The sequence below is a fragment of the Nymphalis io genome, chromosome 4, assembly GCF_905147045.1.
Source record: "Nymphalis io chromosome 4, ilAglIoxx1.1, whole genome shotgun sequence".
Taxonomy (NCBI): Eukaryota; Metazoa; Arthropoda; class Insecta; order Lepidoptera; family Nymphalidae; genus Nymphalis; species Nymphalis io.
The window spans coordinates 1770655-1787248 of NC_065891.1; the positions used below are offsets into that span (position 1 = coordinate 1770655).

At 34.7% G+C, this 16594-nt stretch overlaps 1 protein-coding gene across 3 annotated transcripts in view; it reads right to left on the reverse strand.

The window, feature by feature from the left end:
• The window catches only part of LOC126781694 (transcriptional enhancer factor TEF-1), an 82515-nt gene that overhangs the window by 26285 nt on the left and 39636 nt on the right, over positions 1-16594 (reverse strand). For all 3 annotated transcript variants that reach the window (XM_050506667.1, XM_050506665.1, XM_050506666.1), the window contains one exon: positions 2491-2621. Coding sequence is in view for 2 of the 3 variants with exons in the window: in XM_050506665.1 (XP_050362622.1) it covers positions 2491-2621 (131 nt within the window). In the remaining variant the exon portion in view is untranslated. The remainder of the gene's footprint in view (positions 1-2490; positions 2622-16594) is intronic.

A 16594-nucleotide genomic window follows, 5' to 3' on the forward strand; every position in this document is an offset into this window, starting at 1 on the left:
TTACATTGACTCCATACCTAGTCCAATCCAGCGTTTTGAAAACGTCTTCCAACGCGTTGGTGAACAGTTTCGGGGATATTACATCCCCCTGTCTCACCCCTCTGCGCAGTTGGATCGCCTTCGTCTTACAGTCCTGGATGTGGACAGTCATTGTAGCGGCGTTGTACAGACATCTCAGTACCTCGATATATCTCCAATCGATATGACATCTCTGCAATGAGTCGAGCACTGCCCAGGTTTCGATGGAGTCGAAGGCTTTCTCGTAGTCCACAAATGCCATGCACAGCGGCTGATTGTACTCTTCGGTCTTCTGCACAATCTGCCGAACAGTATGGATGTGGTCCACGGTGCTGTAGCCTGATCGAAAGCCGGCTTGCTCTGGGGGCTGGAACTCGTCAAGTCGTCTGGCGAGACGGTTCGTGACGACTCTTGAGAACAGCTTATACACGTGACTCAGGAGGGAGATTGGTCTGTAGTTTTTCAAGAGGGTTTTATCACCTTTCTTGAAAAACAGTACCACCTCACTCCCGCTCCATGTTTCCGGGGTCTTGCCATGTTGGATGACGGAATTAAAGAGGCTTGCTAGCTCTTTCAGGACCGGAGTCCCGCCTGCCTTAAGCAACTCTTTTGTGATTCCGTCATCTCCCGGAGCTTTGTTGTTTTTAAGCTGTTCTAGAGCCGCCCTAATCTCTCCTTGGTCAACGACCGGGAGCTCCTCGGAGTAATGGCGCATAAGAGGGGCGCGCTGGTCATCAATACTGATTCCCAGGGGTTTATCCGATCTTGAAGAGAACAACTGCCCATAAAACCTCTCTACTTCTCCGATAATCTCAGGCCTAGAGGTAACGACCCCACCATTTTCAGTTTTAAGTTTTGTCAGACGCGGCCTCCCAAACTTGCGAGCGAACACTTTCGATCCCCGATTTTGCTCAATCGCAGCCTTGATGGCACGGGTATTGGAGCGTCGGAGATCGCGTCGCGTCAGCGTTTTTATTGTTCGGTTTAAGGCCTTATCTGACAAAAACGATGGTAGTTCTCGTCGTTTTCTCATGAGCTCGAGTGTCTCAGCAGAGAGTTTTGGTGCGTTGTCTCTTCTCTGTGGCGGAAAACACTTGCGGGATGTGTTTTGCAGTATTTTGACCAGCGTGTCGGTTCTCTCATCAATGCTGCTTATGGTTTCCAACGCGGTGAATTGATTTTGAAGTTCCATTTGGAACTTTTCGGAGCCTTGAGCAGCTTGGAGCATGGTAGGTCGGAGAGTAGACCTCATCATTCTCGATCTTTCGGCTTTTAAGTTGATATTTAGAGTGCCTCGAACCAAGCGGTGATCACTTCCGGTATTAAACCTGTTGATCACTGAAACATCTCTAAATATGTGCCTTTTATTCGAGATGATAAAGTCTATCTCGTTCCTTGTCACGTTATCGGGGCTTCGCCAGGTCCACCTCCTCTGAGGCTTCTTTTGAAAGAAAGAATTCATCAAAAAAAGCCCCTGTGCTTCGAGAAAGTTTACCAGCATTTGCCCCCTGTGATTTCTGCAGCCCAAGCCGTAAGGTCCGACTTTCGATTCACCGCTATCTTGTACTCCCACTTTAGCATTAAAGTCTCCCATAACAACATTGTAGTGGGCCTTCGAGGTGTCGTTGAGGGCCTTTGCGATGTCCTCGTACATCGCTTCGACCACATCATCAGAGTATGTCGAAGTTGGCGCATATACCTGTACGACCTTCAGGGAGTACCTGTCGGAAAGTTTTAGGACAAGGTACGCTACCCGGTTCGACACACTACTGATTTCCACAATGCTGCTAATGAGATCCTTTTTGACTAGAAAACCGACACCACCCTGGGAGAGGTTATCACCTCCGCGGAAGTAGAGTAAGTTACCGGACTCTAGAGTTATCGTGTCCTCCCCCTGTCTTCGGACTTCAGATAACCCCAGTATATGCCAGTTTATATGACTTAACTCTACTTCTAATTCGGCGAGGTGATGGTCCAGCCTCATCGAGCGTCCATTATACGTTGCCATTTTCAGTCGTTTTATACGGTAGCCTGCCGTGAACCGGTGATTCTTAGCACCCCCTGCCCTGCCGACAGACACACATATGTGCAGACAATTTAATGGGCTTGTTTTCAGAATTGGTCACTGTGGCCGAAATACAGTCCAACTAATTAAAGTAATTACAACACTAACCATCGCTTCCATTGGATTATACTGTTCACGGATTCTAAAAAGAAAACCCGTAGCTGAAACTTTGTTTGCAGAGATAGAGCTGTTTGACGCTCTCTTGGGAACATCCAGTTTCATTAACAACTAAGCAGCGCTTTCAGCGCGATACCTGTAGATTCAGGTAAGTATAGACGAGTAGAGTATACACGCAATAAATGTGTATTCTTTTGCCGTAGTAATAATTACAATGTCAAAAGAGACCTTTTAAGACGGACAGACAAAAATACTATCATCAATTACAGTAAGTTTATGTTGGTCGTTACCTTTTCGTCATCACTGGCTTCGCCGACATCGAGGTGCTTGGCGTCAGCGCCGCCCGATCCGTTGGTGTCGGGCGCGCCGGCCGCCGTGCTCCACGGAGACGCAATGGTGCCGGCTGCGAGCGCGCCGCTCGCTGTAACAAGGCAAATAATATACACATTAGACTAACCAGCTCTGGTTCCCAATGTATTCATTCCTACCTTTAAATGTCGACGATATTTTGTAAAAGGAATACAAGACCTCTCCTAATTCTCAACATATGTTTACATTAAACTCAACAAGTTTTTATACTTACAAATATTAAGTAGTCTAGAAATCAAAATGACTACAGACTATAAAACTTATGTCATTGACTTTATAAGCAAAGCAAAGTCACGGGTGAGCTGGTGAGCAATTTAAAATAGGGTATTTATGTACGCGTAACGAAATACGAAAAATGAATAAAAAAAAAGAATATCCAACCGAATAAAAATGAAACGTTGCCAAAACCATAAAGCCAATATCAGAAACTTTTGCTAATGTAATAAAGACTATAAACAAGAGAGTGATTCAAAAGAATCAGTTTTGTTTACTTTCTAAATTCAAATAATGAAATGTGTTTTAGAATTGCTGTAAGACCGTCAAAGGTCAGTCTTCGTCGAACCTTAGGACAGTAAGTAATAATAACAACATAAAGTCCACCAGTGACACGGAACCATTATCTCCACACGTGATCGATTTTTAACATTCAATAGGAATCTTAAACAAACAATTTACTGATGCAACTATTTGCAATATGACAACGTCTAATAATAAATAATGTGACGTGTTTATTTTATGCCTAATTGAAAAAATCTATTAAACCAACATACATACAGCTTATATTAATGTGTGATTTTTTTGCTCTTTTAATGTATTTTGTATAGTTGGAAACTTTATTTGGTTATATATTTGTTATATTCATTTAATTTATTGTTAATATAATGTTTGTTACATGAAATAAATATAAATAAATAAACTTAGAAGATGTATCGTTTCGCAGAAGAGTTTAATATATAATGTTATTAAATACGTGGCAGCGATTTGCAGTTTCGCACGCTTTAAATTAAGACGTAACGTGACAAGCGCGAATTTCATGTTCTTGTAATGAAAGGTAGTTGACACAACGATCATGCGTTACACTATTACTCCTAAACAACTATAGTTATGTTATGAAATTAATAGATATGTAAATGGATTAATAATGGGTAATATCATCTAAATAGTCGCACTTGCTCCGTCTGACGTCATACAATGTTTGCTTACTTATTCGGATGCGCGCCTTGTAAACTTCCAATCATATTGTGGCTTTGCTCTAATACATTAACGTAAGCAAAAACAAGATTTACTGCTGTGTTTCATGTAATATGATATAGCTGTGGTTATATGCAATACGCTATTAATAAAGTTCTAAGTACACGGACTGTGTACAAGTTTTCCTTATTCATTTTCATAGTCGTCATAATCTTCTTAAAATGCTCGAATGGCAAGTCATCTGTTAACCACCGCCCATCGACATTGGCACTGTAAGAAGTATTAACCATAACATCGTCAATATGCCAATTTTGGTAGCTAAGAGAATTAAGCAAATATGGCTGACTCAAATTCACTTAAACCGGAACAGTATAAAACATTGCAGAATGGCGGTAGAATATGTGATAGCGTTTTGTCTGAACTATCAAGTACATTTAAAATGATTTTAACGATACGAATCTCTTGATCCGTTTAATAATTTCACCTTGATAAATTTTCCAGTCCAATTTACCACTTAAAAAGTACTTAGTACGTACTAAGGTTAATTCAGTTAAACTATAACAAACAATATTAAATATTTTTTAGTACAAAAAACGTATTATAATTGTAGTAATGAGTTTTATTAACGATTCTTATTATAAATAACGATATTATAATGTACAAATTGTATTAAAATAAACACACATTTACAAGTTTTTTAAGAACGTAATATTGTTATAATTTAATTTCATTGAAAAAAAAATCCTCATATTTAATCTATGTATTACTAAACTTTTTGTATACTTGATTATTTTCTGACCAGCAACAATAAGAGTTTGAAATTCAGTTATAAGATTTTTTCAAATATAAACAAACAGATGTAGTAAAATAAAAGTTTGTATTAAAATAGACAATAGTAACAGTTACTAAATGCCCTAACTCTGGATAACATACACGATTCTTAAGAACTTAATATGGTTTATTAAAAATATATATATGCTATAATAAAAAAGTAATTGAACGTAAAACCAGAACGTTCCAATTCGAGATTTTCATAATAGATGCTTACGATAAACCTTTGTTCGTTCGGGACGCGAAAGAGGAGTTCGTAGGCATTCTCGAAATTTTCATATTTACCGTTAGAAATATGCAGGTACGAACGTTAACAATATAAATATAATATCAAAACGGAGAATTTTGTTATGAAGATCGGCTTGAGTGGAGAGAGTAAAAATATGCGCCGCCCGCCTTCCAGCGTGTCCCCGTGCCAGCGCTGTTACTCGATAAATACATGTACTCATACTTCGACATCCTATAGATCGTCAAACGAAATATTTGCTAATCTCTTTCAACTGGTAAATATTCAGCTTCTTATATTTCACGTCATACATTTTATGTTACAACATTAATTGTTTATTTATAATGTATTATTGATTTCTTATTATAAAATTATAAAAATATTCGTTTTATGAGTCGAAATGTTCAAATGGTAATACTTGAAACAATCAAAAGCGGGTTCAATTCGGGATGAGAACCATCGAGTTTGCAGGCGTATAATTTGTGTTTATCTTGTGCTCGGCGGTGAATGAAAACATCTTGAAGAACCCTGACACATTCAGTGTCGTATGAAATGCTGACACGTGTGTATCCACCAAACCGCATTAGCACAGCATGTTGGAATACGCTCCGAAAAAAAATCCGAGAGTGATTAAAGGACATATCCGGCAAACACTGGGACATTTGAGGGCTGTTACTAACATACTTAATTCAATACCACAGTGTAAATTCACATAACAGAAATAACATATTAAGTTTTGTCGAAAGAAATAAGTTTAATAAGAGGAAAAACGTTTTAAAATGTTCTACAAGTCAAATATTCCAAGTTAATTATTATTCGCACAAACCGGGCAATTATTAATAAACGTTCACATATTACAGCGAGGATCTTCAATTAGGACAATTCAGATTAATTCAAGGCGACAGTGGCGGTCTGGACTGACAAAGGGCTGTGAACGTGCAATAATTAAAATAATAAAGCATCGCTCCCGAGCCCTGGCCCCCTTTGTGATATGACAAGTGTCCGCAATAAGGGCCCGCTCCGGCATGCTGGGGTCGGCACTGATCAACGTACGTTTTGTTCACGAAATGAATTCGAAATATTCCAATGTCTATCAATTTGATGTGAACGTGTTAAGTAACTTTGCGGGGAACCCCAAAGTTAAGGCGCTACTAAATACATATACATAACTTTGATTTGTACCTAAATATCTACATAGCACATAAAAAAAATTTTTAATTAGTTTCTTAATTAGGAAAATAATCAAATTAAATAATAGGAATTCATACGGCTGATATGGAGGGTGATATTTATACGGTAATGTTATAACGGAAAAAAGATCACTCAAAAATGCGACCCTTGCGTTACGATAACTATGGGGTGATATCGTATCTATTCGTGCATCTATATCTATTTATTTTACAACTGGAGAATTTGTATGAATTGCGTTAATCTCAGGAACAAACAGTTCGTCTAGGGAAATTATTTTGCGCTAGATATCCAGGTTATGGTGATAGGTTATAACCTATGAACCTTCACGCTACGACCCCTTAGTGCGGTAGTCATAAACGTCAGTTATGGACGAAAACAAACTATGAATCGGGAAAAATGTACATATTATTTCAAATTAGACACAGAAAGCTGACAAAAAATGTATCTGTTGCATATCTAAATCAATCTTTAAATAAAAATCTCATCAAAATGTTTTTAAATGTATTTATACATTATTTTTGTCTACGCATATTATTAATATATTTTTATTATAAAATGTAATTGTAGTAAATAATATAACAAAAATCTAGCCCTTTGTGTCTCGTATGGGGCTTGTCAACAAACTAAATGAGCTCGAAGTCGAGGGTTTAGCTATCTATTGAAAATGTATATTCAACCTGTTGGCGCCATTATTAGATCAGCAAGATGGTACCATTTTATTGTATTGTCTTTCAAATTTAACGTGTAAAATTACAAAAACATATTTAAGTGGCAATTTTAACAATGAACGGGTAATGACAGAGGCGATGTTAATATACTCGGTAGCTCAACATGATTGATTACACGTAAAAACGTAAATACACTTATTATGCATTACTCATAACTCCACGACAAGGTAAATACGTAATATTAGAAACAAAACATGTTATAACGTCTATAGAATCCTTTGTGGTCTCATGTTTACAGTTATCTATTGCGCAGTGTCGCCATAACACGGCTAACTTTATTCAAATAAGAAAATGTATAGAAGATTTTTATCTTTAACGTTTTACAACGAAATCTAAATCTCTATGCAATATAGAAGCATTTCATACTTTAGATGTTATAAGAAACCGGCGACAAAGTCAGCTACGATACGAGTAGTTTAATTTTTTTTTAACTGGTAGTCGCAGTAACTGAGTATCATGTTTCTAAATTTCTTTACGAAACGAAATAATAAACTCTGATGTTTCTATGAAATTTCATTCAAAATGAAATATTGTATCAATTACATACACTTAGTTCCTGTATAAGATCCAGAAATCATTCAATCTTCGCATTTATGCCAGACATATATTCAGTAATAGCCCAATAGGCATGCTTTGTGGCAACTCAAGAATAGATAGCCCTAAAACGCTTGATTAAATTTATTAAGACGGACGCTTGGAATGATTATTTTATTTTAATTTTATTTAAACTAATATATGCCATGACATTATAAACCATGATTGTCTGGCAACCCCAACGAAATTAATGTAGTGGGGACATTATTGTTTTGAATTGCAGTGAGTACGTGCCCTGGACAAAGGATTATATTAATAATGAAGTTGATGATAGATAGATACTTAAAAAACACCCGTTGAGTATATTTTAATTTTAATTATCGATTATTTACTGCTCAATTATATTAAAACTATTAATAATAATAGACACGCCAATAGACATTGGTACAGTATAATTAATCATCCCTTTCATCGCCAGTGCGCAACCAACCTTGGGAGCTATTATGTCCCTAGTGTCTGTAGGTACACTGGCTCGCTCACCTTTCAAGCCGGAACAAAATAGCACCAAGTTTTGCTGCTTGGATATATGATGAGTACTTGGTACGTAACCAGACGGCTTTGCACAGAGTCCTACCACCAAGTAAATAATGAGAAACATAATCTTTATTTACAAAGAGTCATTAACAGTTTACTATATAGCTGTGAAAAACAAGCTAATATTATCATAATGATTAAGATTGAATTTATTTTTCAATTTAATGCTTTAAATGTTAGTTAAATAAAACCAATGAAAATATTAATCGTATATCGAGAAACTCATGTTGTCCCGTACTGAAACAAGGCTATAGAAGTAGCACGCGATTCCTGAAACAGGAATGCATTTAATACAACAGCGGAATAATTCCAGTAATTTAGTGGCGTTTAGACCGTATCGCGTGTACTTTGTCGAGGTAATAGAAGAAAGCTTTTTTCACAGCTCCCCATTTCGTTATTACACAACCTACCTTTCTGTACCTACTCTGTATGCCTTATATTTCTATATTTGTATAAAATGTTCAGTAGTTTTTTTTTTTAATTTAAAACTTAATAATATATATATATATATATATATATATATATATATATATATATATATATATATATATATATATATATTATTTTTCATGTGCTTAATTTGTGTTTATAATTCATCTCGTGCTTGACGGTGAAGGAAAACATCGTGAGAAAACCTGCCTTATTTCATTGAAATTCTGCCACATGTGTATTCTATAAACCAGCATTGGAGCAGCGTGGTGGAATAAGCTCCAAACCTTCTCCTCAAAAGGGAGAGGAGGCCTTAGCCCAGCAGTGGGACATTAACAGGCTGTTACTGTAATATACATATATATATAAACGTCAAAATATAGTCATAATTAGTAATTTGTTCTAGTTAAATTTTATACAATTGTCGTGTACAATTTATGTGTATGAAATCTTTATTAACGATACAATTAAGTCATTCGATTTAATCCGTACCTTTCATTGGTAAACAGCTTATTACGGAGGCTAACTACTCTTGTAAGTATAGTTTTTTTTTCTTCGATAAATTTTAACTGTTTTGTAATCACTATATATTTTTTAAAATGATAATTATCATAATAAGCTTATCGAAAGTATAACCTTGTTATTATTATTACATACGAAAATAAAACAAAGATTTTATTAATGTTTTAACATAAGCAGTAAAATGTTCAGTTAACATACTTTCTATTTTAAGCGGCTACATGACATTGTTAGTATGAATCGGAGCTAAACATCACTTCGTGCAGTTCCCGGTAGCATCCGTGGGTTCGTGTCCATCGGCAAATTGGCGAAGTGAGCAAATGAAATAAAGTGAGAGGGAAAATAGAGAAATAATTTCCGTATCGGTTGTGCCGGGGGAGGGCGTGGGCGGCCACCTGTGCGCCGCTGTGCCGCCGGCAAGGGTTGCGCGCCAAAGTATGTTAATTAATTTTCGGTTGACCGTACACCGCTCCGTGCGGTTTGCGTACATTTTGATATAACAAAGGGCCGGTTAGCGTTCTCAATAACTCCACTTTTTAATGAGCGACATACTGATTTTTGGTTTGTACACGATATTGTGTAATTATGGAAAGTTCCGCGCTTTATGAACGTAATATATGAGTCGGTAGAGCAATAATATTACCATTGACATAAAACAAAGGGCTCCCGTGTATTTATATTTAAATCGAAGATTGTAGAGCATCTACATTTAACGGTCTTTAAGGAAAACTTAAGTAATATTAATTTGTACAATATAAAAGCAAATGTAAATATAGATCAATGACACGTGACTTGAATCACGGCCCTCGCTCCATTCATTATTCAATAGCTCTAACCCACCTCAGTTTATTTGATAGTGCGAGGCAACCCGATTTTAATACTCGACGCGAGCATATTGAGAGTTGATGCGAAAATCGATATTGTCAGAGGACGTGTTGTGTTTACTGGAAGACGCGCGTGCGGCTGGATTTACAAAGATGTTTATCTGCCGGAGTAAATGTTTACTAACGGCATAAGACGTGCGGTCGTGCGGAGCTAGTGGTGAGGCGATGAAGCCACGTGGCGCATCCAGCACGCACGTACTCGCTAGCGACTCCACCACAGAATGCAGCAACGTGCCTCCGCCGTGCATCGCTACTGGAAGCGCTACGTCAGCGGTCAACGCCGATATCTCAATGTCGTTTTGTAACACAAAACGTTTAGTTTACATATGCGCAACCATTATTACGGATTTGTGATGTGTAATCACGTGTAATCGTTATTTAACAGCGCTTACAAAATGAAACGTATAGCCACAATTAATCTTTATAATGAATGGTTTTTTAGGCCAAAGTTTGAGCGCGTCAAATGAACCGTTTCGGAAATATGATCGTCACTTTCGGCTTCGTTTTGTATTAGCGAGTGTTGACGATTATTTTTTTACTTCCAATACCGAAGTAACCGCGAGAGATAATCATGGGAGCGCACCACTGAGTCACATGTAGACCACTGCCAACTAAACATAATGCCAAGAATAGAGTCGTATCTGTTCGTTGCTGCCACACAAATTGCAACTTTATGTAAATTAATTTGAAGACCATATTGAAACTATCGTGACTATACATAAATATTAATGAATCATCAGTCGTTTTGCCAGCTGCAAACGAACTCAGATTGCAGTGTTCTCGACAAATATCACGGCTCATCTTACAAAACGAAACGTACATAATAAAAACAATACCATCACATGTGTTCCTCGTGAGTTCTTTACGTTATTGTATGAGAAGTAAAAGGCCAAATATAATTAATATTATTCATTGTATAATATCATTTGTAATTCGAAGAAAAAAAAACATTGGCAAATCGCCAAAGGGTCTGTAATCTATAACCAAACATCATAGTACCAAACAAATATGTGCTCACCAGAGTCTATAAAAACTTATGGGTAATTAACTTACAAATACACGGATGAGTAAATAACAATTTAAACATAGTTGCTTGTTTATTATTATTTAGTTGTATTCATGTCTTGTAGTCATTCGAGAAAAAGTTAATAAAACAGTTTCGCGATGATATTCATCAGATAAAATACATCGATCAAAGAAATTAATTTATAAAGAAACAAGACTATATTAATATTCCAAGTTCTTAACACAACGTACACCTGTCTTATTGTTGATACTATGACGTGAATAATTTGCAGAGCATGCAATGTGATCGATATCGTGTGCCGTAAATAAAAAGTTGTACAACTGGTACGTGGAAGATTAAAAACAATGGATATAGACGTAAACAAAACAGGATGAATCGTGAAATGCTTATCGTTATATAAAGTCAATTATAGCTTATTCCACCACGCTGCATCAATGATGTTTTCCTTAAACACCTAGCATTATGAATAAACACAAATTAAACACATAAAAATTCAGTGTTGCTTGGCTGGGTTTGAAGTTTGAACCCGCAATCATCAGTTAATATTTACATGTTCTAACAATTGGGCCATTATGACTCTTTAGCTATATAAGGTAACGATAAAAATATTTGAATTTCTAGGCGATTTAAGTCGATAAATATTGCCATATTTAATTTTATCTAGAGAGAAATATGTATAATGTTTTCGCCATTTAATATTAAAAAAATATATGAAAAATGTTCTCCGTAAATTTATTCAACTATCGACCAGTGAAGATGATATTAAACTGGAAGCAATATCTAATATAGATGGTGTGGTAACAAAAGATACTTATGAAATTAAGGCGATAAATCAGCGCGGCCGGAGCGGGCCAAGCTATGAATGAGCGCAGGAACAACGGCTTATATGTAAATAATGTCGTATGCCGACGCCCGCCGGCCGCTCGCCTGAATGTAAAGTAATATTCTGTTGGACATAATATACGTTAAGTGATAGATTTAATTATTATGGCACCCGTTTATAATGTTGCCAACGGAAGCTTTCATATCGATTTTTTGGTAGGGATTCAGTTTAATGCGAACTAGCGGTCGCCCAGTGCTCAAAATTTGATCTTAAATAATTGATAATTAAAATGAGACATGATATTGATAGAAGTATATGCTCGTACTTATTTTGACGACAGTGGCAGAAATGTAGTGATTCCATTCTCTTTGATGGCTCTATGAACGTAAACAATTAATGTTAATTTAATATAATATATATGTAATATAAATTGTGTATAATATTTAACTTCATATACAATTCAAATATACCAAATCTTACATTACTCCGTTCGTATCCGTACTCCACAATAATTATAAATTAAAAAGTTTTGTCTTCACACAAGAATTTAGATATGTATTTTCTAAAATATCAAAAAGTAGAATATTTTTTGATTCATGGATTATTTAAGATTAAATTAATTGCAATAGATTAAACAATGTTTGCAAAACGGACATGCAGATTTTATGGCGTAAGCTAGAGGCGTCGGTGCGCGACGCTGGCGTCGTAACTAAAGATAACAGCCGAAGATAGGTGGAAGCGTTCACAAGCAATAGTTGCTACTTTTGTTCTAGTAACAGATAAAATGGATTAACATGCGAAAACAGATAAAGTATTCAGCATATATTAAGTAGTATTACTTTGTGAAATACATATTGAGCTAAGCAAAGATTTAAAAGATCTGATACTCATAGAAGTTGAGTATTGTATACAAGATGTAAAAATTCATTCACGTCGTTGAATGAGATAAAGTGAAGTAAAAAGGCATAAGAAAGATTCAGAAGCATTTACCTTACCGTATTAAGAGCTGACGTAACCGATACGATAGGTGAGCAGACACACTACATTGGTTATGTAGGTCTAATACGACTATGAATGCATCTATGTTCTTGCAAAGATTTTCTTAATCGTCCGTAAATTTAGATTGATTTTCTATGTATTTTTTTTTATGAACAAAATAATATTAACAACGATTTTCCATGCACTTTATAAGTAATACGTTTATTATTTTTTTCGATTCACCACATAAATACATTTTTTGCGACTTACATGCAATATAAAAGGAGAAATTACTTATGATTAAAATATTAACACATTAGATTAAATTTATGTAAAACAATTTCATGACTGGATATAATGAATAAATAATTAATTTTGCAGAAATAACAAGCAATACAAAAACGAAACAAGATAAGAGTTAAAAGAAATGAAAGGAATGAAGGAAATTAATGTAAATATTTACAAAAATTCTAACAAATAAAAGTGAAATAAATGCTGCACAAATATAAACGATGGTGTTTTAATATTCATTGCATAAATATATATGGAAGAATTCTAAAAACTCGACCCATTGAATATTTGAACTTTAATATTCTCCAACCGTTCAGACTCGGTTACGTGACCTGAACTCTTTCCTATTGTGGTTCAATATCACACGACTACGTCAAAAACAATGAATTCATGATCAACTTCCAGCCCAGTGCGTGAGCGTTGGGCCGTCACCGACTGCCACTTGAATACAGAGTAACAGTGATGTGCTATAAAACTTCCAAGAAATCAATTATTTATATCCTGATAATGAATACATTAACGCTACTGATATTACCGACGTGACAATAGCACCGAATTTTACATGAAAAAGGAAGAATTTTAATGAAAACAAAATATGCTTTATTCAATTAAGTTTTTATGGAAACTTTCGAGTCGATTGTTTAATTTAAATATCTAATGATATCAGAATGTTCATTCTACCAAGAAGACCGGGCGAGAAACTAAGAAGTTACTATTTCATAAACAAATTACATCATCAACACAATTAAATATATCCTGCATAATCAACGAATACTAACTCCGTGATTTTTATCATATATGTAAAATCTTGTATTGAGTAACAATCATAAAGGTATTATGTTTATTTCTATACTATAATATAATCTTATTAATATTCATAAAATATTTTGGTATTTAAATATATGTAACTATCAAGAAATTTGTTTTTGATAAAAATATTTGCTTCTTCATGATTTTTTCATATACCATTTATAGTTGAACATTTAAAGAGTTACAATTCAAATATTGTGTTTCATGACTGTCATATCATACATAATTAAAAATGATTTCGTAAACTGTTAATATGTATTAAATTTTGGCAAAGATTGTCTTCCCTCATGCAAGACATCGTTTCATCACAACTACACAGGCCGTGAATGTAATGGAGGGAATCTGAGAGCTTTAGTGGGATCAAGGTGCGCTGATAATCGAATTAATTTCACTGCACTGAAGCCGGCAATGTTGCCGACAGAGGGTTTAACTTAGTTTATGACTATGCTAGGTACGCTCCCGGCGTGCAACAAGTTTGTTGCGAACGTCTTGAGTGCTTTGAAATCGGTTAAGCCATATAGAGCTGTTCGAGTGTATAACGTTGTAGTTTCATTGGGCTGCCGAACAACGGATAACGTTTAGAGTTTACGTGCATACGCTATATAAGGAGCTTTGGAGCACAGATTGCGGGCATGTTCTTTGACGTGTGTAATTAAACCTTACCAGAGGGATTAATCAGTACTGTTGGTTAAAGCGATTATTAATATTATTACTCTATTAGATACCTTACAAAAACTACCTTGTACATACAAAAATATTAAAGTAAATTGAATATTTAGAGAAGATTTGAAATTTTTGTAATTTGAAAAAGGAAATATAAAAATATATAAATTTATATATTAAAACCCGCGGAAGTACGTCATAAAGGGTTATAAAATGATGAAGCTATCGCAATTAGCGGTAACGGTCGCGAGGGCCAGCTGCAGAGACAATTGCCGGCGACAATTCGCGGGGTTCAATGACCAACGGTGCAACCACTCACACTATTTATAACCTCTATGCTAGCAATAGATCAATTCAAATTAAGCTTCGGATTTAGATTAGCTGTAGCACGTACCATATCAGTTTTGAATTCAAGTTATTTTTTATACTGTGAATAATTGCGAAGAAATAAATAATACATGTATATATGAATTAATTAATCAATCAATTATTTATATCAAGGAAGTGAGATTGCGCAGTGGCAGCTGTATTGGTTTTTTTTAAGCTGAAATACATTTATATTGGTGCTAATTACTTGTGTGGTACTGCCAAGAAAGATCTTCACAAAAAGCGAAGAAAACAAATGTTATTAACATTTGTTTTATGTAATATGATATTTAATATAATATGTAGCCTGTTATTTCCTTACTATAGATAAATAAGAGTGCAATGTTCGTAAGATTTTATCTATGCTAATGAGCATTACGTGTTTTTGTTATCAAATTTATTAAATTATAAAATTTTAATAATGATTTTGCAGTTTTGTTTTATAACAAAATACATATAAAATAAAACTAGCGCTTTCCATCGCTTCGTTCGCTTCATAATTCAGGATTGCTAAATACCAATTTCTATAGTCATTTTTTCAACATTTCTCATATTGAACTCTCATACAAATTTTCGTACATACTATGTAAAATGAGTATGAAAATTATCATGATCATTAATATATATAATACAATTCGAACGCTTACCGCGAAATCGATGTTTTGCGTAAATATATATATATATATATACATATCTGCGGTATATATATATAGAGCATGTAACATGGTAACATGGAAATCAATAGACATTTATTATTAAAATACCCAAATATAATAAATAACTCCAGTAGTTTGGGCTGTGCGTTAATTTGTCAGTCAGATATTCTTTTATAGATACAGATAACGTAATTTCTATCTTGATTTAAATAAAGTCATCATACTGGAGATAAACTCAAATCTATCTGGCTGTGTAATGCTTGTTTAAACGACTAAAAAAAGCGTGTTAGCAATAATAATAATAATATCCTGGGACATTTTTCACACACGGCCATCTGATCCCAAATTAAGCTTGTACAGAGCTTGTGCTATGGAAACTAGACAACTGATATTCTACAAATACTACTTTTCTTTTGTAAATACATATTTATATAGATAATTACACCCAGACTCAGGACAAACAGACATGTTCAAGTAAGTATCTACCAACCACGCCAACCGGCTCGTCTAATCAATCTTAGATATAAAAATACTATAAATATATGTTGGTATATCTGAGGCTGATAGAGCAAAAACCGTGACCGGGTTTTTACATCTACCGTGTAACTCGCTACTGGATAGTGCTCATCAACTGCTCCGCCGTTCATCGATCGCCGTGACAATTAATTGGTACCTATGTACGGTTGAGAACGGATATTTTAGCGCAAATCGAATCGGATAACTTACTTGTCAGTATTCATTTTTATTTGTAGTTATCAGTACTCATTAATTATGATAATAACAATAATATTAATATATATAATACAATTCGAACGCTTACCGCGAAATCGATGTTTTGCGTAAATATATATATATATATATATATATATATATATATATATATATATATACATATCTGCGGTATATATATATAGAGCATGTAACATGGTAACATGAAAATCAATAGATATTTATTATTAAAATACCCAAATTACAATCATTATAAATGACTCAGAAATTTTATTTAATTTTTATTATACTAATTTTCATGTTGACAGAAAATCACTCATGAAAGGCAGTAACCCTTTGGTATAAAACCCATGGGTATAAAATAGGCATTGCAACGCATGCCAGTCATGAGCCAGTATTATATAATATTGCTTGTATCTTCTTCGTAATAGTCCCGTTACAGCTTTATCATTAAAATATATCATTAATGTAATCCTGTGACAACTACAGTACTAATTATTCGTCTTTACTGATATTCAATTTAAATAAAACACATCTTACTTTGAAATGTTTTTA